Genomic DNA, 25,949 nt, shown 5'->3' with positions numbered 1-25,949 from the left:
TGAGAATTCGTGAGAAATGCAGAGGCTCAGGACCAAAACCAGACCTACTTCATCAGACACTGCATTTTAGTAAGACCCCCAGAGGATGTGTGGACATACTCAGGTTTAGGAAGCATGTTTTAAGAATAGGCCCCCCAACACCCAGGGCATTCTCCGATGATATCGCCCTGTCCCTATCAGCCCTTTATGTCCAGGCTGCCCAGCTCATGCCCAAGCCAAGGAGGGAGCAGGGCATTCCTCCACCGTCAGACCTCCCGCCTCCTCACCCCCCTTGTCTTTTACCAGCAGTAACTGGAGTTAACAGCACAGCCTCAGGTGTCCAGATTCGCCTGCATCTCTAAACCCACCAGGAGCTCAGTGATACTAACAGTTTTCCCCCCACTAATTGTCTCATCACTCCACAACTGCTGCTTTTTATTTCATTATGCTCCTCATCAGTCTCAGATAGGAATATAACCGAAAAAGAAATTGGAGGGGAACAATTTCAGTATTTCAAAACACATGCAAATCAACACCCAGAATCCTACCCGGAGTGTTTTTATTGAGACAATTCTGTGCTTGTCTGAGCGATGACCTTATAATAAATAAATTCATATCTTGCAAAGGTAGATTCTCTCCCAACCTTATAAAGCTAATTATACCAGCACAACATAACATTTTCCTAAATGCCTGATAACCTCATCCTGTTACTCAGGAAATATTATTTTTAAATAGGTGTGATAGGTACAAACTGAAACGCTCGGATTTCAATTCCAGCCCCAATTCCCGGATCCCCTCTCTGAGTAATTTAAGGACTTCCTCCAGATAGTTTTTCATATTCTTTTAACTGACATTTTATCTTTATACAGTATCTCACAGAATGAGCGCGCACTAAGACAATGACAGCCAAGAAGGCCTGTCATTTCTCATTCCGACAAAGACAGATGTCTTACACTGGCTTATGCCAATAATAGATCCAACAAAAAACAAAAGAGACTACACCTGCCGCTGATGTAAAGGCACCAATTCACATTTGTGACACTCATTTGTCAATTAACAGATTTCTTCCATTGTTGACACACGAGACTTAAAAGATGTGGGCTCGAATGTGATGAATTAAAAAAGACAGATGAGTAAGCTATGAGCTGCAAAGTAATGCTATAATGTGCTTTAGATATGAATATCAACTGACACCCCTGACAGGCCATACAAGGTTTTATTTCATTTTGCACTGTATCCAGGCTTCATACTTTGTCTTCTTTGTTCGCTTTTCATCAAGCTCCTAACATCTCATTCTGACAGCCAGAGACATTTAAGGCACTTTCGTTTCAAATGCAAGTTAGCGTACTTGATTTGTCATTAAAATGCAAAACGATTGCCGTTGCAGGTAAATGTAGGTATGCTTAAAAGGTTGGATCTGCAAAGGAAAAGCTGAAAATGGTTTGGGTTCCTCGCCTGACCTCTTTTGCAAGCATTGCAACCTCTGGGACCCCTCCTGGCACCCGCTCTGGCAAAGGCCTGCCCCCAGGGAGCCCCTGGAGCTCTGTGTCCCAGCAGTGGCCAGGGCTGGTGTGCCAACTCAGGGGAGCCAGGCCTGGGTGAAGTGGACCTTTCCACTCCCCATAGATGTTGGACCGATCTTAAGTTTATCAGTATTGGAACCAGCATTCAGCCTCTGGAGAAGCAGCAGAGAGAGGCTTAGGTCCAAAGGCTCCGAAAGATTCTTCCCATCAAGCCCCCATCCAAAGTCCCATCCAACAGCCTACAGGGAAGGAGAAAACTCCACGCTCTGGAACTTCCTGTGGTAGACAGAAGGGTCAGATGGGGACCTCAGGGGGAGTCAGGTTGTTACCATGACTTTTAATTCAGTAAATTCCACTCTTCAGAAAATTATCTTAAAGAAACAGTGAGAACAGTGAAGCCACGATTTATAGGCAAAGATGATCATCACAGCATTTCTTATGAACACCTAAAAGTGGAAACCGGTATTTAAATATATGTAAATAAGAAAACGGCTCTATGATGGTGCATCCATGGAACAAATATTATACAATCACTGAAAGACCACATTACCCAACAAAACGGAATCACCATGATACAACATTAAGAGGGGAAAAAGCAGATACAAGACTGTATATACAGCCTGGACCTAATTTGGTAAGAAGTTATAAACAATCTAATGTAAAAAGTAGAATTAGTGGTTCATTGTTCAGCAATAAGATCACAGGTTATTTCATTCTGCATATTTTTCATGTTTTTAAAAATCTGTATGAAACCAGCATATATTACGTTATAACCGGGAGAAAGCACCAGCAATGCTTGAATAACTAATTTTAAAAAGTAAACATTTCTTGGGTCCGATTTCCTGTTCCCTAGCACCACCTTACCATTTGCACTTTCTAGGTCTCCATTTCCTTTGTTAAAAGAAAGTATTAAACCAGCGTTTTTCACACTATTCCATAGAACCCCAGGGTACTGCAAGGGGCTTCTGAGATTCTTCAAGTGACTGAATTTGAATTTAACATTTGAATTACTTTAGCCATTTTTTAAAAACCATAATTTAAGTCCAGTATGCACTCTCAAACATGTTAGATACCCAAATTTCAACACCCTAGAGGGCAACAGCCTATGTATGATCTTGTACTGCCAAATTAATTCCTTTTGTACAGATGTTGACGTTTCTTCTTAAAATTGTCTATTAAAGAATATCCTGATATTTACAAGATGACATTTAAGCGGGGGGAGGGAGAAAATTTACCATTCGCAACTATTTAACTTAGTTAGCCTTAGGTATTGCAGAAAGACAAATCCAAGAATAATGTGTACGCTAGGACTGCTAGAAAACAGCACTTGTCTCTAACCTCACTGCCAAACCTCGAGATCACCTCAAAACCTTCATCACTTTTGGTGGCTCCCTTCAGAAAATATTAAAACCCTTATCCCAAAATGGTTTTTCTATATAGAACTGTTTGACAAGTAAGTATTCTGCCACCAGAAAAATAACGTGGAAAATCACTCAATTCAACCACCCTACCTCTAAGTTTCCTTCTGACCACGTGTGGTTCCATGAAGCACAGTGTGGGGTACCATGGGGAGAGTGGAGCAGGGTAAGTGGGGTCCAGGTGAGTCCTGGCTTTCAGGTGTGCCCTGTGACACTGGGCATAGTACTTCTCAATCTGAGCCACAGCTCCCTCATCGGTTAAAAGGGTATAAAATCCTCAGAGTTGGAGGGGTCCGAGGAGATAGCTGGGTAGCTGCAGAACCATTCGTGTTCTATCATTACCACTGTTTGTGTGGGAGGAGGGGCTGGAGAACAGTGGCCAACTCAGCGTGGCACCAACAGTTCACAGGGGCAACAGACGGAAGTGCTTTCAGACAGTTCCTAATAGAAATGTCTTCACTAATAAAATCCAGAGCCGTCTCGCTTTAGATGACCCAGCCCATGCTTCTCTCCTTACCTTCTCTACCATCTCACTTTATACTCCACAAGTACATTTTTCCTTTAGTAGTAAATCATTTTCAAATCTCCACATTCTACCGCCCTGCACACTGCTTAAATGTAATTTTTTTTTTTTTTTTTTTTTTTTTTTTAGTTATCCTCTGGGAAAAGGCTCCAACAAGCCCCTTTAAAAAAAAAAAAAGCTAACAGACCCTGTTAGTTACAACAGAACCATTCAATTCAATATAGATCAGAAATTACATAAAACTTGTGGTAAAGCCAAGAAAATGAGAGGGGAGCAACTTAGTTTTAGAATACAGTCACATGTTCCTTGCAAGGAAACACACTGTAGGACTAGGATCTCCTTTTTGATTTGGACACAAGTCACAAACAATGAATGCCACAGGACCCCAAGCTCAATAATCCTAAAGCTCATTCTGCTCAAAAACTAAAGGATCAAAAACGAAGTCAACTGTTTTTTTGGTACATCACCTACAGTAACAAAACTCTTTTACATTTAGTATTTCATTTGATCTGTATAACCTCAATAGAGGAGCCCACTACCTCCATTTGGAAATTAACACAGATTAAATGACTTGCTCAGTATCTCAGAGTAATTTGTGATGGACTGAAGACTAACCGTCACACATCCTGTCTCATGAGCTCATTGCTTTTCTACCAGATCAGACATGTGCCTGAACTCCTCTGGCTTTTTGGTCTCCCAACAATGACTGAGCTTCAAATTAACACAAATTCGGTTGCTCATTTACAGGATTTTTAAAAATAAATGAAATACATATATATATAATGCTAATAACCCATTATAGGATGCTAACTAAACCTGTTGGGATATTCATTTTGCAATCTACACGTACATCAAGTTAGGCTATTCACCTTAGACTAGTGTTTTGACAATCACATCTCAGAACTGCAAAAAATAACTATAGTTACGTGGTACCTAGCAATTGACAAAGCATATGCACTCAAATAACCTATCTCCTGTGTGACCCAGAGACCTTCTCCAAAGTGGACAATATTCCCTGCCTGTAACCAACAGGGAGAAAAGCCTCGTGCCCCCTAAAGGGCTGTCCAGAGACAACAGCAGCAATGGGATGTGCACACACCTGAGGGGGATCCAAGAACCGTAGCGGGGGCCCCACCCCACCCAAGAACCCTCTTATTTGGGCGCAAGAGAGTTTCTTGTGTTTTGTTGCTCACCCTCCTAAAGGAACAGGAAAATAAAAGTTAATGCGGCCTAATTTTCTACAGACTTTCAGAACACTAATATTTGATGTAAAGACTCCAAAGGCTACGGTGTTTATCTCCCCTGAAAAATGAGGAGGGCAAATTTAAGTTTGGGGAAAAAAGCCGAACAGCACCAGACTCGTGAGGTGAAGAGGTGGTGGTTATTCCCTTTCCATGGGCCTGAAAGACAATTTCCTCTTCCCTACCATTTAGTTACCAACCTATACTAGCTTACCAGATAAAGAGGACAACAGTGAATTAGGATTAGGGGAAACACAAAGGCATTCAATAAGGTGTAAGAAGCTAAGCATGTAGGTTTTGAGGTTGGGGTCTGGGCTCCTCACTGACCGGATAGCTGCAAGCCGTTGGCAAAGTCCCTTCCCCTCCACACACTTCAAACCGTGAATGCCTAACTTGCCATAAGGACTTAAGCAGACCGATGAACGGTCACTGCTCTCTCTTTTAAACTAATACCATGTTTTTAAGCATCCATTTTAGCAAGTGAGAAATTCCCAAATTAAGATAGCATTTTCCGACAGAGGGGCACCTATGTATGACACGTGTAAGTCCGCCCTGGGCTCTCCTAAAAGCAGCTGTCATCCCATCCTGGAAAAGCTCACATTCCAATGGGAGGCAGAGCTACTGCAAAGGCCCCAAGGCATTCCCAGAACCAATCATGTGCAAGTCGGGGAAGGGATGCACCCCGAAGTGGCAGTCTTACAGAAACTGTGTGGCATGGGACAACAGTGTCAAGTGCAATTTCTCAAAGATGAGATTTCAAGTTTTGGTTCCTCCCCTTCTGAGTAAGCCCGGGGCCAGCCTGCAGGGCCTTGCTGGGTGCTAAGTGGCCCAGCATGCTTATAGCAGGAGTCATGGAAGAACTGCATTAACTGTGACCCTTCAAACAGCATAATTGCCACGTCTATGTGTCAGGGCCAACACTCAGGCCTGCAGAGCCTGGGAACGGGCTGCCCTCCACCAGCTGGAGCTGGCTTGTCTTCGCCACATGCCTGTCACTCCAGGGTGAGGGTCTGAGGGGGAGAACACATACCTCCCCCCACCCAAGTCCATCCTTGATTGGCCTCCACCATGGACTCTGGGCCTGGCTCATTTCCCTCCCCACTGGGCTGCTACATCACAGAACCGCTGCCATTCTGCACAGCACAGGAGATACATGTCTGCATGGATGGCCGGGAGCTTGCCATCCTCTCCAATTTCTCTCCTCTTGGACTCCCACAAAACTCCTCAGGGCACAGAGACCAGGATCTCACCGTCTCCACTCCGGACAAGCCCAGTTCCAAGGCACCAGCATCGTGCAAGCTATTTGCCCTGCCCAGAAATAACTCTGCTCGCTCTTCAAGCTGTGCTTCAAGTCCCAAGCTTTTCCTCAAATTTTCTTTGACCAAGTCCTCCCTCCTGAAGCCTTCTTGAGCATGAAGATCAATAGTATACTCGTGGCACTAAATTCAAGTGTGTTGTCCTGTGGCTAACTAGGACTATCACTTAACTTGACCTGGGTCAAGTCCCTGTTTCAGCCTTCTCCCTATGCGGCTTCCCATAGCTGCTTACTAACTCAGAGAGAACAAGCTTCCCAGACAGCAAACAGTAACTATCCTCCCCAGTAAAAGAGAACTAGTAAGTTCTCAAAGTCCTCTGGTTAGATTTGACAGTGGCTCTGTGTAGTTCTAGTAATTCAACCCAGATTCACTTTATATTCACACTGAGACTGTGAGCTTTTAAGGAGACACATCTCTAAGTTCCACGTGCTGGGATAACTCAGCCTCACAGAATATTCACGTGTCTACAACACTCAGAAGGGACCTCCGAAGAACAATGACCCAAGGTCCAGACAGCCTGGGGGGAACCCTGCCATTCTGAGCACTCTCCACCTCCACTTAGCTGAATGGTCATCTATGGTCATGACTGTGTGAGTCATCGAAAGACCATCAAGACTACTTGACAGAGAGGTGCATCCCTGGAGGGACCCAGTTCTACGTGGCAGCAAGAAAGAGAAAGACCACTGTAAGCCTGCTGGCATCCTCCAAGACTTAAGTCACCCCAGTCCTGCCTTCCACTCACCAGCTAAGAAGGAAGAAGAAAATGACCTGCAGTCATCCTTCTGGGGCCCTGTGTCGTAGTCTGGAACAATGCAGTACTCTACAGAGGCAGGACACTTGACCAAAGAACCTTTGGGAGTCATCACCAGGCTCCATTTTTCTATACCACAGGTCAAGTTCTTACCAGAGCCCTGCCTCCAAAAACAGAATTCAAGATACTAGTTTGTTCTTTTTTTTTTTTTTTAAGATTTTATTTATTTATTTGACAGAGAGAAATCACAAGTAAACAGAGAGGCAGACAGAGAGGAGGAAGCAGGCTCCCTGCTGAGCAGAAAGCCCGATGTGGGGCTCGAACCCAGGACCTGGGATCATGACCTGAGCCGAAGGCAGCGGCTTAACCCACTGAGCCACCCAGGCGCCCCAAGATACTAGTTTGTTCTATCTAATTACAACTGGAAGGATGATTGGCTTTCCGTGAGGTTGATCTGGCTCAGGTATCTGGGAAGAATTCACAAGAGCCAACCAAGACAAACCCACAATTCAACTGTCCCCACAGGAGAAGACAGCCCACCCTCCTAAGTTCACCCTCAGGGTCGTCATCACCCCCTGTTCTTGGGAGGTGTAAATCCAGAAGATCGAGCTACCACGTGGATGCACTCCGAGAGGACAGGGAATCCATTCTGAAAAATAAGCCCTGGAAACAAACCCCCTCACAAACGGACGTGCCAGCAAGCAAACGCCCAGTCATTCGGCTTCTCAGAAAGTGGAAAGCCTTGTCCCAGCAAAAGCTCTCCACTAACTCCATCCCCTATCTCTTGTTCTTCCAGCCCATAGTGACTTTTCCTCAGTTCCCTCAACAGAGCTGCTGCCAAACCAACTTAAGAAGTCACTAGAATGTCAAGAAATAAAGCACCTCGAAACACACATATTTAAATATCTCCACGGGTGTAGGTCTCAGTGAAACAGCAAAGAGTCTGGGGGAAACAGTCTCTGTGCAAACAGCAGTTTATTTGAAAAGAATACATCTAATTTATCTCCCGTCCTGTTACTTCCTTAGCAGTACGGAAAGAAAATGAAGCCAGCTCTGATGGGGGCAACTTTAATTTTGCAGTATTCAAAATGAAAAGAGGCTTCCTTTGCCATCATCCTAGGCTCTTCCCACTCACATCTGCTGCACATCTGAGCACCATTCAGGAGAGTCAACAGCATAAAAACCAGCAGGGGCATGGAGTCCACGGGGACAAAACTACTACAGATGTCACATTCGGACAGCAGTCAGCAGCACAAGTGTCTTTCTCCGCATGTCCACTATCTCTCCCCTCTCTTCACTGCCTCTGCCGGGAGTTCCCCGTAGGGTACCCTCACCGGAGGTATGCCATACAGAGAATACACCTTTCCTTCGGTAAACAAAGCTGTACCTAGGAATCATCCAGCGTCTCACTGACCCATATCCAACTCAGGCCAGAATTCCAGAGACCATCTTCCTCCACCCACGATCCAAGTCTTTCCCCTTCGGATCCATACATTTGTTACTGCAATAATTTGAGACTTCATCAGAAAGGCCATTAGGCCGGCAAACTTTCAATAATTTAAGTGATTCCTTGTATATAAATATTTCAGGGGCACCTGGGTGGCTCAGTGGTTAAGCCTCTGCCTTCAGCTCAGGTCATGATCTCGGGGTCCTGGGATCGAGTCCCACATCGGGCTCTCTGCTCTGCGGGGAGCCTGCTTCCTCCTCTCTCTCTCTCTGCCTGCCTCTCCGCCCACTTGTGATCTCTCTCTGTCAAATAAATAAAATCTTTAAAAAAAAAAAAAAAAAAAAAAAAAAAAAAAAGAAATTCTTAAATATTTCATATCAGAAATCGATATCCAAATGAAGTACACATGAAGAATGACCACACAGAGTGGTATCCAACTACATCCTGTTGTTCCCAGATATGGGTGGCGTGTTGGTGCCTCTGAAAAACTCAATTCCACACGAGGTCCTGCAGGATTCTGCCTACGCACTGCCTAGGTACAAGTAAAACGCCTGCCTCTAACTCTCCTTTCGCGTCACAGCAGAAACAGAGCCAATGGAGTCTTCAGGATGAAGGGCGAAATCAAAGTCTTTGAAACAAATTTTTGTTTGCTGATAACCTGGGAGGATTGAGAAGTTTGAGAAATGATGCCAGATCCTGGAACGGTCATGTCTGGAAAGCACTGAATTTTAGTCCTGGGTAACACAAGACTAAGATTTTAAGCACTCCAACCCTCAAAGAGCTCTGGTCACCTGGCCCCTCACGTGTCATGAGGCAAAGAAAAAACTCCTGTTTCTCCAAGTTGTGAGAAAACACAGGCTGTGATGATGCAACCCCAGGTCGCCAGACATGCACATGTGCTCCCCGAGTGGCATGCACAGCAGTCACATTGGAAGGGGTGAACAAAGAACAGGGACGCACCGTAAACACCATTAACCAGGGCTCCAGGCAGCACAGAATAAACCAATTCAAAACCAATAGGGACTGAGGCCTCAACAAAAACTTTCCAGGCAGCCTCAGGAGTGCAACAGCCCAGGACCCTAGGGAACGCTGTGGTGTGGCAAAGAAGGAAAGGTAAGCAGGGGGGCCTCACTGAAGCCCCCCACCTTGCCCTCTCCAACACTGGCCACTGCTTTCCACCTTTTCTTCCTTGGGTACCAAGAGAGGGAGATGTAACAAGACCAAGTAGGGGCTGAACCATGTTAAACATGCCCAATTCTTGTACCAAGCCAGCAGCACAAAATTGAGCAAATTAGCATGCATATATAACCGCCCTCTGTACTACTTGGCAAAGAACCACCTCACTGATGGAGACTTAAAACACACGTGTGTACGCGCGCGCGCGCGCACACACACACACACACACACACACACCCTGAAACTTTTTTTTACCGGAGCAATAGCTGGAGGGAAAAAAAATTCTAACTCCTCAAGCCTTACTGAAAGCTAAATCCTGTCTCGCTTTAGCTGGTCTCTGTTTAGCTAGTTTGATGTAGTTAAATTAACAAAAATATTCTCTTGGCATTTAAATTATCTTTTTCTTTCCCTTTTCCTCCTTGTAAGCAGAGCGGGGTGGGGGGGGCGGGTGACGCATAATAATTCAAAAGACAAAGCAACTTCAAAACAAAATCAGTTACTTGTAAACAATCCTTGTGGGGACTTTTTCCCCTGCTCTCCTCCCCGCCCCCCACCCCAAGAAAAACAGCCCTGCCAGTTGTAATAGAAAACCAAGTAAAGATAAATCAATTAGCTTGCTAATTTCTCCCCTCTCATTTATTTAGCTCTGCACTGTATTTGTCGTAATTGACTACAATTATGTTAATTACTAACTCCAGTATAATTACTATATTTATTGTCATTGAGCATGCGATGTACCCACAGCAAAGCTGGCATTTGTCGGGCATCAAGAAAGCAAACTGTCGAGAGGTGATTCTCTCTGCAAACTGGCGGATGTGGCTTCAGCAAATCAAAGGGCAAAAGAGATTTCATGCAATGTTAGTTTGAAAGCACCGGTTCATTAAGGATATTAATTTTCTGATAACTACACATTTAAGCATGACACACTAGAGCAGGATCTACAGGATTTCGCAATTATTAATGCGTGACAGTTTCAAATGCTAAGTGAATCAATTAAACAGCAGCATTCACAATTTGAGAAGAGATAACTGCTTCATAACTACCTAAGACTACAATTTTCACATGACAAAAAAGAGCCATTGAGGCGCCTTCAAAACCTGACAGGTCAAGAAAGAAGTTTGAAACAAAAGCACCTTACAACCATCATCTCTCCTCTTTACTTGTCAGATCAACTTTGCTAGTGTCTCCCCAGAAACGGCATCACATGCCAGCTGCCACAAGGTGATTTTTCATGTCTTGTCAAAGAAATCTTTTATTCTATTTGCTCTGCATTAACATGTTACATTTATTGATCAAGGGCCTGTTCGGCAGCCACAGCAGGGCACTGAGCTCTCCATGCCTACGGGGCTTTGATGTCCCGGTGACATTCGAGCCCGAATAATGCACATACTAAATGGATTTAATGCAGAAATGTGTTTGGGCCTGACAGTTACATTAATAACAGCCCCTCACACTGATAAATATGCAATTGCTACTATTAAGAGTTACCCAATTATGGGGAAAATATTTCTCTACCTTATAAATAAATCCATCAAGCAAAAAAAAAAAAAAGTTTTAACAATGGTGCATTTTCTTAAAACACTTCTCCAGCTGCAGAAAATGGGGCATGTGGGGGTTAACACCCCCTCTCCGGTTCTCCCCTCCAACTGTTTTTAATAAGTCTTGCTTTATCTCAAGAATGGTTTGGGGTTTTGTTTTGTTTTGTTTTGTTTTAAACCTCTTCTGTTGGTCTTCCCTGCTCTACCCATCTCTAATTTTTTCAGAATCAGAGAAAAAACAGACACTCAGGATACTGAAAATCGGGTTCTGTATAAACTCAGAGAGGAGCTTAGGGGAGGTGGTGCAAAGGTGGGGGGCACAGAGCTGATCTCTGTAATGATGGCTCTGGAGGAGGAGGGGTCTTTAGAGTGCGAAAGAGAGAGAGAGACCCTAAAAACCTGAACATATAGGGCTCTCTCCTTCATTTAAAACCTTAAGTGACCTTGTGCTGGGGCAGTGATGGGGGTGGGGGTGTGAAGGGGAAGGGAAAGCAGCTGGGAGAGCAGAGACCTTTTATTAGAAAAGTCTTGGCCAGGGAGAATTTGTAGTTATTCTATCCCTGCAATCAAACACAGATACCCAGCAAAAGGCATAATCGTTCCCCTTTCATCATAAAGGAGCAGAGAACAGCCGAAATGACTAACACTGCTGTCCCCAGAGGAGACCAGAGGGAAGAGGGTTTTCAGATGGTGGGTGTGTGGATGCGAGTGAATACAAGGGCTAGTACAGACCGGGACACACACACACACACACACACACACACACACACACACACACACAACCTTCTTGTCTCTCCAGACTCAACCCTCATGCATGCAGCAGTGGGTCTCAGAGTCCCCATCCCAAGGCTGGGACAGAGAGCCACAGCAACTGCCAAGCCACCTCCCATGACAGTGGCCTTCATCTGAGCCATACCTCACAGCCCAGGGTGGAGGGGCAGGCAAGAAGAAAAGGGACGGAGTTTCCTGGGAACCTCCCACCTCCAAGCCAGACCAGGTCTTACCATGAAACCCATGTTTCATGTAAACCCAATGTTTCCGAACCAGGTTTTTGGAGAAGGAGAAGAGAAAACACAACAGACTGGACATGGAGGCCAACAAGGTCCCCAGTTTGGAGCTGCAGAATACACTGTGACCCCACAATGGTGGCTTCCGCAGGCTGCTCAGTAACTTTAAGGAAAAAAGGAAATCTTTTCCCTGCACAAGGAAATACAGGCTTGGAAAAGGCTGCCCATCTTCTCGCACACAAAAAAGCAACATCTTATATTTTAAGAAGCAGTTTGGAGTAGCTGTAGAAATGAAGTCAAATCCCCATGGCCAATTAATCCCCCCTTTCCCATTAAACCATCAGGGTAGTCTGGGGCCAACCCCTTCCTCAGTCTGGGTCTCCGTTGCTTCGTCTGTAAACTGTGGGTAGTAATAGTCACATTGTAAAATGCTGTTAGGAAGACTGAATACCACTTGACGTGTTCTGCTCAGCTCTGGCAGATAGTAAGAGCTCCGTAATATTGGTTATTAAGACAATAAACATGACTAGTGTCAGTCATCTGATACCTTGTCCCTGGACTCCTTTGGAGAGTGAAGCCAGTCCCCTCTTAATGCTTATTTGTGAAGTTCTTTTATTGTGGAACTCAAGAGAGTCACTCTACAACCTATCTGGGACAAGATTCAGAGGTCTTCCTCAACCAAATGCTGTTAGCATGGCGAAGGGTTCTTTTTGCCCAAGGCTGTCCCATGCCCTGCAAAGCATCTCTGGCCTCAGCCACTAAATGCTAGGAGAATCCCTACCTCCATCATTGTGACAGAACTTTGTGGTTGAGAACTTGAAGGGCCAAGAAGGACAATGTCTGAAAGGGTGAAGCTTGCCCAATCGCTACCCCTTCCCCCAAAGCACCACTCCTTCCAGCTGCTACCCTGACAACATAGCAGGCAGCTTTGTCCACAGGATAGACGGCAGGGCAGATGGAGAAGGGAGAGCGGTGAGGCCCAAGTTCAAACAGCTCAGGGAGACAAACTTTACAAAGAAAGGGAAACTAAACCCAAGGTTCTGAGGGAGTAAAACAGTTGAGAAGGGAAATAAAAGGCATTCCAAGAAAGTGTAGGAATTTCTTATCCTAGAGACAAACACAGTAGGCAATCTGGAGACACTGTTTATGAAAGTACTTTCTAAATCACACTGAAAGTTACAGGGATCATCATCATCTATGAGAAAGCTGAACATCATGACAGCCCCGTAGACAACTCTCTCCAATCTTCCACCACTTCCCCAGCTGAGGCTTACCCACAGTGGCTCAAAACCCATTTTCCCTGCCCAGAGGGCTATAAATCCAGGAAGGCAGGACATTCTTGGATGAGGAAGAGGGTGGTACTGTTTAATCCCTGATACCTGCTCCCTTAGTGATCTTCCCTCCCCCCCTCCCATGCAAGGGAGGGCCAGTGATATTCTTGGAACAAAAAAGATGCTTTTTGCAACATTACCCAACTGAGAACACTCATTCTGACACACAAAGACCCTTGCCTCCCTGGAATTCATCAATGCCCTAGAACTATTTTGAAAATTCACTAACAGTTTATCTTTCTAAAGTCTATCTTTTCTACCACCATCTCTACCCCTCAAGGTTTAGGGACATGAGCTCTGTGGTCATCTCCACCCCATGATCAACATGCTCTCCAAGTAAGACCACTGCATTTGCATTTTAAAAACAAGTACGGACAAGGTTCCCGGCTGCAAAGAAATGATTTGATGAAGGCCTATGTCAACAGAACATGCCCTTTGGACTGTTCTCCTGCGAGTCTGGTTGGGGAATTTTCTCTGACCCATTCCCACTGTACTATGAACAAAGGTATGCTCCTAACAGACAAAGATGAAAATACATAGAAGACAACTGGGTTGAGCCTATGGAATGTCAAAGGCAGTTGGAGAACTGAAGTAAGTGGTTAGCATCGGCTAGGTTATGCTGTGTTAACAAACATCTTAAACTCTTACATTGTTCTCATTTAAAACTGACATCCAACATGGATAAGCCGAGGGTTTTGCTCATTTACAGTCAGAACCCAGTGATTACAGCCGGTAGAAAAGTAATTGGCAAACTGTGCACTCGCATTTCAAGTTTCTGCCAGTTGGTCACACCAAAGGATGCAGCAATGTGCCAACATTCCATGTTCAGAAGGAGAGAAAATCCTGAATGTCCATCAGGAACCCCAATGACTACCATGGATTGAACTGGCCCCTGTGGAGGATTCAGCCTAGGCTTTCAGCCTCCCTAACAACATGTTTTAGCTCCAACTATAGCTATGCTTCTTGAAGACCTATTATGTGTCACGTAATTTTTATTAGGCACTTTCCATAGTCACACACTTAATTTCTACAATCAGCCTAAGGCGATTGGTGAGTGACAGGATTGCAAGCCACGGTGTTTAACCACAAAGCCTTCATTCCTTCTAATTCCCTGCCCATTTTCCCAATTTTGCAGCAAGTTACCAGGCCCAGTTTCATCTGGCACTTCCTATCAGACACGACTGGTGGTGTGCCCATCCCTGGAGCCCTTACTGCGCACCTCCAGTGTCCACCTCACTGCCTTTGTGGGGGTGAGGGTCACAGAGCCACCATTTCTTTAGAGCTCTCCTGCCTTTCACTTTCATCATCCTGGCCAAAGCCAGGGAAGCAACAAGCCAGCTCCCACCTTTTTCTCCTCAACAATCCCCCCATGGGGTACATTTATCAGAGTGATGCTAAATAAGATGCAAGTGCAAATAATTTGATTTTTAAAACGTAAGCTTCCTGTTGCCATAGATCAATTAAACCCTCTCCATTTTATTGCTGGATTGACACAGGTGTATGTATCACTGTTTGCCATGGGAGCCCTGCTCTGCCCGCTGTGTTCAAGCAGCTCAGCAAGCAACCGACTCCAGTCACTAGGGACTCAGGGCCCTTGGGGGTGTGGGGTGTGGGATGGGCACCACGGAGAACTCTGTCCCTTCCCAATCCGGGGAAAAAGGAAACTTGAAGCTGGAGTAGCTCATTAACAAGCTCTTTGCCTTGAGCAGATCAAGCAACCAGCACTGGCCAAAGCATAGGAACTTTGTTGATCACAGTAAAAATAAAATACGAAAACCTCAAAAACAAGTTCAAGGAAGAGTTTGGGACAATGGGTTCTCAAATATTCTTAGTAGCAGAAATCGGTAGGTAGAACCTCTCGAGGGCAATCGGACATCTTTATCAGACCCCTCTGAGAATTCTGTCTCTAGGAATTTGTCCCAAGAAACTAATCAGAGTCCTATTCATGAGTATTACAAGAATATTTATAACGTATTTTTAACAGTAAAAATCTGGAAACAATCTAAATGTCTAACTCTAAGAAATAAGAAACCATTAAAAACTGTAATGTAGTATTTACTGATAGGAAAATGCTTCCAACACAATGTGAGCAACAGCACATTTTTAAATATTTGGCATTATAAGAGGTTGGAAGACAATAAAGTGTCAGCAGTGGTGATTTCTAGTGGTAAGATTATCAGTGACTTGAAGAAAGACCGTTTCCTTATACTTTGCATTTAACATTTCTATGTTGATCATGTTTCTATTAAAAAAAAGTCTTCAAAAAATAAGATCTCAGTACAATTTCATGCAGATGCAGACATTGGACTCGTGATCATTAATGCATTAAAATTCAAGGAGCAACATTCCTCCTCCTAGGCATTACCTGATGAGCTCCCTAAAGCCTCTATCCCCCATTCCAGTGTGGATGGCAATCATCTGTCCATGGGAATCATGTCCAGGAGGGAGATGTAGGCTAAAAGGGCAGAGGAGAGAATGTGTGTCTTTTAAGGCAGCCAGAAGTTTCATTCGGACCTGTTTTCCTGCTTCGATTTTCAACTTGCAACCTGACAGGGCACACACCAGCTCCAGAGACTTTCATTTCCCCAGTACAGAGTCCCAAAAACAGTACAGCTCGAATTTCTGCAACCTTCTGCATAGACAGGTAACCAATTTACTATCGGCAGATCCAAAAGAAGCAGAAGATTCACAAGGTAACATTCACATTCACAAGGAGAACATTCACAAGGTAATAGGATAAAATTTTCTATGTACAGGGACTTAAAACCAAAGTTTAGAGCTTATAAATCCCTAAACATCCTTCCCTCCAGCATGAACAGTGGCCATAGAAGAATCAGCAGAACCATTACTTTTATCAATAAGATTAACAATGTTGATGATGTATGGTTATGAATTTATGGTAAGACAACAGAGAAGGATGCTCCTCATGTGAGTGGTTAACTGAAGACTGGTGCCCCCTTTTAACTACTACACTGGCAAGAAGGAATACAATACGGCCACTTAAGACATTCATATTGGAGTATATGCACAAAATAGCTCTGGAACTACCCAATGTTGAGTAACAGCAGGGCAGAGGAGAACTGGGAGGCTAAAAATAATCTACATGTAAAGAAGAAGGTTTTCCTCCTCTTTGCACGTTTGTTCCTCCTAAAGTCTACGCCGTGTGAGCACCCCTCCATTGCTCATCCCTGCCCCCATCCAGCTATAACCCAGGGTGGAGATCACACACCGAAAGGAAAAGGCCCCTGACCAGATGGGACAGCACCTCAAACTCAACACTACAGAAATGTTCTCCTCTCAACAAAGGAGAATTAAATTCACAACTCCCCTCACTCCAGATCTGTTTTCCTAACCTTCCTCTCACTCAATTGCCCTGCTTCTAAAACCTGTCCTTTCTCATGATAAATCCTTATACATCAAGCCCCTTCTCACCACTGACTCTGCTCATTTCTCTCCCTCTCGCCACTGACTCTGCTCATTTCTTTCTCTCCCTCCCTTCTCCTTCTCCTCCTCCTCCTCCTTCTTCTCTCTCTCTCTCTCTCTCTCTCTCTCTCTCTCTCTCTCTCGTGTGTGCGCTCTCTCTCACACACACACACACACCCCCTCCCAAGGTCCAGCCCCTTCTCTGCTAAAGGGAAGCAGGGCCTCCGAGTTTGACAAAGACAGCTCTGTTTCTTCAGACCTGACAACTCAGTCCCATGACCAGTCCCTGCTGACACACTCCCTCATGGGGCCCAGCCTCCTCCAACCCACATCCGGGCTCCCACCAGCAAGGCAGCCACAGCCTGAGCCACAATGCCCCAAGCTTCTGGAAGCCAGTCACACAGAAAGAGCTCCTTCCGATGACCAAGCAAAGAAACCCTCTCCATGAGTCTGCACTGGGGAACTTCTTTTTTTTTTTTTTTTTTTTAATTTTATAAACATATATTTTTATCCCCAGGGGTACAGGTCTGCGAATACTGGGGAACTTCTTAAGGGACACACCTGTCCCAGGCACTATCCAGTCCAGCCTGTGTACTTTTGTCCTATCCTATCCTTTTGTCCTATCCTCGGACCGATGACCCTCCTGAACTTCCTTAGAGTCAGCATTTCTTTGTTTGGCATCCTCTCACACTACACATCAGTTTGACTTTTCAGTTTCCCTATCTCCCCAGAAGGATACCAACCTCTGAACCCACACACTCAGTGCCCACTCTCTTTCTACATAACCCTCTGGACACCCCTTCCCTAAAGACCATGCATCAAAGGACCAGCCCAAAAAGCTCTGTCAGTTTAAAGTCCCCTCTACCTGCTGGTGACTTCACGCCCTGCATTTTGTCCATTTTCTCTCAAACTGTTATTTCCCAAGTGTCCTGACTCAGAGGCTGGGAAAGAAAAGACCAAGGCATGGAAACACAAAAATGCCTGAGCCCTGGAATGGGATTCCATCTCGTCTCTCCTTCTACCCCAAGACAGTTTGTTCCTTTTGGAGGACAGCACAGTTCTCAAGGGAGCACTTAGAAGAAAAGCCCTACATGGAACCAGCTTATTAGGAAAACCACCACCCTGACCCCTGCTCATGTATCCCACTGTTATCTGCTTTCCAAGTACCTCCTACTTCCCTCTTCCAAGCCCCCAAACCAGTCACAATGGATAACTTCAATGAAGAAACGAAATCACTGTATATTTTCCAATGGAATAATACAGATCACACTTAACTTCTGCCAAGATTGGAACAGTTGTTAGAGTTCGCCTCCCTCCTGCCCCATGCCAACAGTGTCTGAATGGCTTCAAAATACCATCTGGGAGAAATCACCACAAAATATTTAAGGCTCCAATTCATTAAAAAAAAAAAAAAAAGAAAGGAAGAACACACACACATACATGCACCTTACCTGTGATTCAGCAAATCTCTGGGAGATGGGGTTATCCTGAAAAGCATTCCTAAACGCCCCCAAATGCCCCTGTTGGCTCCATCTCATTCCTTCCCCAAGAGTGTTCTAACTTGTCTGCATGGTCATCAGTGACAAAGGTAAAGAACAAAGTAACACTATGATGGTCCCCCTTGTAGGACCTTGGAGGAGACGGAGGATGTCCACACTCGCAGCTTTTTCAGTGGCACAAAGAGGCTAGCCAAAGATTCATCTGAAGCAAAGGCCCACTTTTGGGGTGTGATTTCACATGTCTCAGAGCCCCCACACCCTATGCAGAACTGGATGGTGATTTTCACCCACGGGCCATGACCTGGCCTGGTCTGCATCTTGTGAAGGGTACATACCTCAGAAGGTTAAAGCTCAGATCGAGCCTCTTTGCGAAATGTCCACAGTCCCTTCCAAGATGCTCTGGAATTTCTCTGCAGTCCTGGCCTATGAAGGACACCTGGAAATTAATGAAACAGAAACAATGTGGCAATCGGAAATCGCCCAGCTGCTCCCAACCCGGAATCATTGATCTGAAGATTGCTTCCGCGACTTTGAACCAATGCGCTCCTCACACACACACAAAAGACCCATTTGGGACTGTTTTCCTGATCAAATCAGCTTTGGGGGCTTCAGGGACTCTGCCAAGAGTTCCCCTTTCCTGGTACCCTTAGCATGATGGAGACTAATCCCAGCACAATGGAAATTGGATGAAAATTGGCCAGATTCAGGTGTCCAGAAAAGGCCCCATGTCAGAGCACGCTGATATAAACACAGCAATCAGCCTCTTGCTCGGGAGCCTTTCCAACAGCTGCCCCTCTGGCTTTCCTCCTCCCTCTCCTCCTCTGTCCCCCCCCCCCCCCCCCACCAAATACCCTGTTATGCACATTACCTCATAAAAGACACAGCAGATGCACTTACCAGCATTCAACCTGCAGGGTGCTGGAACAAATAGGGTTGGACAAGAAAACCTCCCCAGACCGCCAATCCCATCCTATTACTACTCCATATAAAACATCCCCCGCACTCTGTACAAAGCTGATTTGAAGGCAGCAGGGAAACGAAGGGTGGCCACAGCTTCCAAGAAGAGTCTCCAGGGAGCCTTTTGCAACCAACGCCACTCGAGCTGCAGAGCTGTTCCCTTAGGCCTTTCTTTACTTATTTTATCATCATTATTAACCTAGTGTATGTCCAAATATTAAGAAGCTGAATTGAAATTTGATGCCAGAATTTGATTGTAGGAAGGTCAGAGGGCTTTCTCACATCTCCAACCCCTCAATCTTTGAAAAACGTTTTTTACAGATAGTTGCCAATTCAACCATAGGGCACTAATTCCAAATCCATAAAACAAACCCGTGGGTGACAGTTGGCCAGTGGATCAAAATATAGGATACTTCCCTAAAGGACTCCCTACCCCCAGCCGCCAGGTAGAAATTTGGGCCTCTTACATGACTACGGTCTTGATCCTTCCTCCCCTGCCCCCCAAATGCATCTCCTCCTACACATACAGGTAAGAATGTCTTGGAATAAGTAAAAGATTCCCCCAGGGGTTATGCTTCCCAATGGGGAACAAGAATATGGTGGCCATATAGAACTCAAGATGTTAGGTTGAAATTATGATTACTAATATTCAATCCTAAAACTACAGAAATAGCACTTCCATAGGACTCAGCCTTATTAAAAAAAAAAAAAACACACACACACTGTACCTTCCTACATTCAATTTCAAGTCTGTTCCCAGCCCCGTTCTATCCAATGGGCACAGTACGGTATCCTGTACTCACGCCCTCAGTAACTTCATTTCTCAAGGAGAGAAAGTTTGGGAGAAAGGACAGAAAAATAGATTCCAATAAAATAAGGTGGACTCCAGAAGACACAGACTAAAAAATAAAGGTCTCCAAGTTCAATCTAGCCACCTCCATTTTCTACATGGGACCTGTCCTTCCTCAGAACTCCTTGGGTAATAAACTTCTGCTTCCAAACACAGATGGAAATCATACAACAAGAAGAGACTGGGGATATAAGGCCCCAATCAATCTAGGGACTTTAATTCCCCTACGGAGGCCCACTCGATCAGCAGCCATTTCTGTAGTAGAATATCACAGTGACTCTGCAGGCCCATGGAAATCACCAGAAAACCCATCCCTTTCACCACATCATGCACCCAATCTCATAGGGATCATTATTCAAGATCTCCGTGGTATATACAGCATAGAGGCTGAGGTTTAGATGTAGAAACTGAGCTCTGTCCTTATAGACTCACCAAGGACTCCATCGCGTAGGGACTCCGTTTCTTGAAACCCCTCATGTTTTTACAAAGAAACTAAGACTTCGGCAGCATGCCCACTGTAAGAGAGCTTCGTAATGATAAAGTCCTGCACCAGGACTGGGAACTTCCAACTTGGGCACCATGGAGTTCTTACGAATCCACACATGGATGTGGATTTTTTCTTTTTTTTTTTTTTTTAAAGATTTTATTTATTTATTTATTTGATAGAGAGAGAGAGATCACAAGTAGGCAGAGAGGCAGGTAGAGAGAGAGAGGAGGAGACAGGCTCCCCGCTAAGCAGAGACCCCGATGCGGGGCTCGATTCCAGGCCCCTGGGATCATGACCTGAGCTGAAGGCAGAGGCTTTAACCCACTGAGCCACCCAGGCGCCCCAAGATGTGGATTTTCTTGATCAATAAACACCAGTGGCACATCTATCATCACGTTTTGGCTTCAAAAAAATGCATCTTCCTGGCTAAAAGGTTGTGACCTACCTCATGATATAGGATGTTGAGAGCCCTAGAGGAGCATTAGAACCTAGGTAGAGGGAGATTTGCTCCCCCTTTTCTTCTGTAGGATCCCCTTTCAGAGGCAAAAGGAACACCAAGGAAGCTATCACCATGAAGCCTACACATCATTCACATGCCTAACGAGACATATCAGCTTGTTTTATTACAACAGCTTAACACAACATCCCAGGAAAACTCAAGCACAACTCTTTTCCACAGTGGAGACCAAGTCTCTAAAATTTGGGATGAAAGCCAACCTGATAAGCCATCTGCATGCTTGGACACCCCACCGCACCAACCCCAGGCTAAACTGGGGCATTTAGAGATGCGAGTTCGGCTGGCCACGTTTAAGGGTCCAAATCAGCAGGACAAGGTTTAAGGCTTAAAAGCAGCTAGCAACCACTGCCAGGCACTGCAACCAACACTCACAATGAGAACAAAGTCCTATTTAACAAGTACTCCTGAATGGAAGACATTACCTCTCAGGGTATCAGGAAGCTTCTTCGAGCAGAGGCCCACCTACTGTAACAAGGCCCAAAGAGCCAGACCAAAAATAGTTGGCTACTTGAGCAAATACGGGAAATCGAGATTAAGAGACCCTAAATGCCACAGAAGCAAGAGCACATCCAGAACAAGAGCCATTGCCTTTAGTGAGTTACTTTTAGACTGAAGAACCAAGTTTTATACTTCTCATTTGCCTACCTTAGGTCTCCGGTATCGCAAGACTTCTGCCTTGTGTGGAATGGTAACAGAAAGGGACACCATTACTGGGGAAATGAAAACTGATGAAGATTCCCCTGCCCTGCCCCCACCCAGCCATAGAGGGACACCAGAGAGGAAAATAAGAAGGTCTGTGCAAAATCTCCACCCATACACATACCCAGCACCCCTGAGCAGAGGCCACAGGGAATTACTCAACTACAGGGACTACAGATTTCGGTTTGCAGTTGAGACAGTCTGGGCCTCTGGACATCTCTAAGCATGGTAGAAGTTTTAGTCGACTGTGTATGACAACGATTATTTTCTGATAATAATCAGCCCAGGAGTGGAAGATCCTGGATTTTAAATGTGTGGTAGTGAAAGCTCTGTCAGAATAGAAACTGTCACGGGCTGCTACTTCCTAGCTGTGTTATCCCAGATGGCTCACAATCTCACAGAGCTGGTCTCATCTTCTGTAAACTAGTCTAACACTAACTGCATCCCAAAGGTATGATGAGTAAGGGAACTAACATGTATTAAATGCCTACACCTGGCTATTAGCTAGTCAATCCTCATGAAATAGCCCAGTGAGTCACAGATCCTCAACTAACTTAGAGCAATGCCAAGAGTACATAGCACTGTCCTCAGCACCTACTGGTCACTCAGTAAATAGGTGAATCAGACCAATACCCTTAAAAGATTTGTTATTCCCATGTCTTGGGAACAAGACTTCAGGACCCGAATTCCACGTTTGCATTTAGATCTACAATTGTATCGATGCCACTACTTGGTCATAAACTGGTGGAAAAAGAAGATTAAGGACTTTATGCTGATATAAATGTTGCATTCAAGCCAAGAGAAGGCCAAATGAATTCAGATTCATGTTGAATAAAAATATTTTACAGAGAAGAGTGGAGAGAGGGCTGATAGAAGGCCGTGGAACTCCTAAAACCCAGGGCAACAGCAGTCAGCCCACAGTGGTGTTGAAAGCAATGACCTAATTTCAACAAAACATCATCCATCTTATTCAATTGTTTCAGTGGTGGTATGTTTGGTTTTATGTTTTGGTTTTGTTTTGTTTTGTTTTGTTTTCTATGCCCTCAAACCATCTCTTTATTTGGGGGTTAGGACTCCATGAACTTAGAAAAAGTTCTATCTGGTAGTATGTTTGTATATTTAGGCAACATTGCAATAAGAACAGTATCAATACTAAGGGCTCATGGGAAGGCTTTTTTTTCTTTTTAAGAAGGCTCAACCAAAATTTAAGAAATACCATGTGACACACATTCCAGGAACTACTTCTTGTTATGGCTGTCCCTAGAAACTAAAAGGGGCAGAACGCTAAAAACTAAGCAAAAAAGTCCACACCTAAAACCCCGGCTGCCACTCAGACCCACTGGCCTAGGAGGTTCCGGACCTGGGAGACTAACACCCCAGCAGCATTTCCTCAGCCTGTCTTCTCAGCTCCATCTGCTTAGACAGTCCCCTAACGCTCAAAATGCCTCACCCACAAGTTAATAATCTCCTTTGAGCCCTTTGGAGTAGGCTAAAAGCAGGGGGTGCAGGAAAATAATCAAGTTAGGGAAACAGGGGAAGAGAGGAGGCGGCACAGGCAAGTTCTTACCCCTCCCGTCAAGTGCTCCAAGTTATTAGAAGCTTCACCCAATGAATGCTGGGTCTAAAATGCAGAGACCTAGGGTCTGCGGGGAAGGGGACATTCTTGGGCCGAGGCCTTCTCCTCCAACTCCTCCTTCTAGGCGGACATGTTAACTCCCAAAAGCCCTTTTCCCTGCCATCTAAGTAAGACCCATCATTTTCAACCTTTCTCACAGGCTGGTACCTCCCTGGCCTTCTCACTTCCAAACTCTGAGAATGTGGAAACATTTGCCCAAAGTCATCTCAAAAAACTAACTGTGCCTGACACTACCTGCCTTAGGCAGTGCAAGAGGTGAGCTTCAAAACCTCAGAACTGTTTCTCCAGGGCATGCAAGGAAAGGCGGGAGGAGGGCTGGCTTAATCAGAGGTTAAAAAGAGAGACCTGGCTTTTCCAGAAGGTAAAAGGCCCCTGGGCCCAGCATCCCTCCAGCAATGACTGAGAACACCTGAGGCTCCACTACAGGGCTGAAAACAAGAGAGGCTAGGCGTCTGTCACCCTGAGTTGAAACTGGAATGTTGCCATTCCTCGGACACCAGTTCCAGAAGTCAGGTGTGGAATGAGCGCTTGCCATTTGTGACAACATGGAGGGAACTGGAGGGTTATTGGGCTCCGTGAAAAAAGTTAGAGAAAGACAAATACCACATGACTTCACTTCCACGTGGAACCTAAAACATGAACAAAACACAAAAACAGACTCAAATACAAGAGAACAAACTGGTGGTCGCCAGAGGGGGTGGGGGAGGGTGGGAGGATAGGCAAATAGTGAAAGGGATTAAGAGGCACAAAGGGTTATGAAAAGTCCCGGGGGGGGGGGGGGGGGGGGATGAGAAGTAGAGCATTAGGAATATAGTCAGTAACATTGTAAGAGCGTTGCATGGTGACAGAGGCTAACTACCCTTGTGGTGAGCCAAGTATAATGTACTGAATTGTCAAATTACTATGTTGCATACCTGAAACTAATATAACATGGTATTTCAACCCTATAATAAACTAAAAAGAGAAATCAGATGCCAAAATAAAACTGGGGGACTTTAGCCTTCTAGCTGCCTTGAATAACCGGCCTAGGCTTGGGGTCCAGAGGCAGTCTGCTGTGAGGGCCCCAAACCTAGGGAGCCTGTCGGAATGCGCTAGGATTCTCATGGTCTTTAGCAGGAACTAGGCACTTTTGCCATCCTGGGCACCTTAAAAAATAAAGAAACCACACACACACACACCCCTAATGTTTATATTTTATAACTTCATTAGTACAAGGACGCATATATTAAAATGTTCTCTTTGACCCAAGGTCTTTTCTTCTGATTATTAAATGACACACTTTTGAAGAGCCCCCAAAAGTACCATCAGCTGTGGGCATGGTCCCCTCTGCCTGATGGAGAAATCAGCGCTGCCGGCCTTAGCAGGGAATAGTAGGGACAGAGAAGGTGGAGGGGACCTTGTCGACCTAGGGGGCCTTGCCCTCTTCTCCCACAGCCAGGGGAGGGGGTGGTGCTCTCACCAAACTAGGGCGGGCTTGGGCTCCTGAAAGAGTCGCCAGCTGGAGACGCAGCAGCCCGCCTGCGGTGGGGCAAGGGGCCTTTCCAACCTCGGGGTGGCCCCTTGCCCCAGCACTCCCTCCCCACACCGACTGCCCCACGCGAGGGCGGGGTTCGTCCTGGCGGACTTACTTGAGTTCCACTGACCACGAGCCCAGCCATGACAACTGGGCGGACGCGCGGCGCGGAGCACCGGGTGCAGGCGCGGAGCGGCGAGAGCCAAGCACCGAGCGCAGCGCGGCGGCGGGCAGCACAGCCCAGCGCGCAGTTCCGCACTTAAATAGTCAGCTGACCCGGCGGAAGCCCGAGGCGCGGGCCGGGCGCTGGAACTCGGGCTCAGCTGAGCTCCCGGCCTCTTGCCCTCCGCAGGCCCTCGAGCGGGTGAACCTAGGCACGCCCCCGCCCCGTCACGCGCTGCTGGAGGTAGCCCCCAGCGCCCCGCGCTCCCACGGAATGGCCTGACCCCTTGACTTCCCCCATGGCCCCCGGGGCACCCCAGGACCTCATCGCCCCCCTGAGGGCCCAGGGGACCAAGAATAGCATCCCCCCAAAACTCCAAGCCCAGAACTCTACTCCTTTAGTCTAGTGGGGGGAGGCTAGGGAAGGAGGGCTTCGCATGAGGGGGGCCCCATCTGAGTCTTTAGTTAGCCGGGGCCATGAAGAGCGGGCATTTCCTATTTCACAATCCGGATTACATAACTGTAATCAACTGCCGGGAGGAGGGGTGTTGGCCCGACTCCCCTCCCCAACTTTGAGGGGAAGGGGGAAAATGGAGAGCTTGGAAAGACACCGGGTGGGGCGGAGTTTCCACTTGTAGTGGAAGGAAGAGCAAATTGAATTTCGTTATAACAAAATGCTGGCTCAGCTAAAAGCATCCCAGCTTACAGTAATAAACCCTAGAGAAGAAGAATCAATAATGTCCCCAAATTTCAGGTTTCTCTTATTCTTTCCCGTCTTATTTGTGAAGCCAAAGTCATCCATGCGGTCAAATTCCACCTCCATTCCCCCCCACCCCCGCAGCACCACACCCCTTCCCCTCAGGTGGAAGAGAAAGGCGACCTTTACTGCCTCCTCCATCAGGCTGGGAGGGCAGCTCATGCCTATCCTCAATTGAAAGGAACCAAATTTTCCCCCT

The 25,949-nt window shown here is 45.8% G+C and overlaps 1 protein-coding gene across 3 annotated transcripts in view; it reads right to left on the bottom strand.

The window, feature by feature from the left end:
* Positions 1 to 25,172, bottom strand: part of LRMDA (leucine rich melanocyte differentiation associated) — a 1,078,273-nt gene extending 1,053,101 nt beyond the window's left edge. The window contains exons 1-2 of one of the 3 annotated variants that reach the window (XM_047702510.1): positions 24,947 to 25,172; positions 18,508 to 18,608 (exon numbers count right to left, since the gene is read on the bottom strand). In XM_047702510.1, coding sequence (XP_047558466.1) covers positions 18,508 to 18,608; positions 24,947 to 24,976 — 131 coding nt within the window. In that variant the 5' untranslated portion in view covers positions 24,977 to 25,172. Of the gene's footprint in view, positions 1 to 15,615; positions 15,691 to 18,507; positions 18,609 to 24,946 lie in introns of those variants that run through there. The other 2 variants (XM_047702506.1, XM_047702507.1) reach the window with 2 other exon arrangements.
* Between the last annotated feature and the right edge of the window lie 777 nt (positions 25,173 to 25,949).

Source organism: Lutra lutra, chromosome 14, assembly GCF_902655055.1.
Source record: "Lutra lutra chromosome 14, mLutLut1.2, whole genome shotgun sequence".
NCBI lineage: Eukaryota > Metazoa > Chordata > Mammalia > Carnivora > Mustelidae > Lutra > Lutra lutra.
The sequence above is the reverse complement of the archived record's forward strand: the minus strand, read 5'-3'. Positions and strand labels throughout refer to the sequence as shown.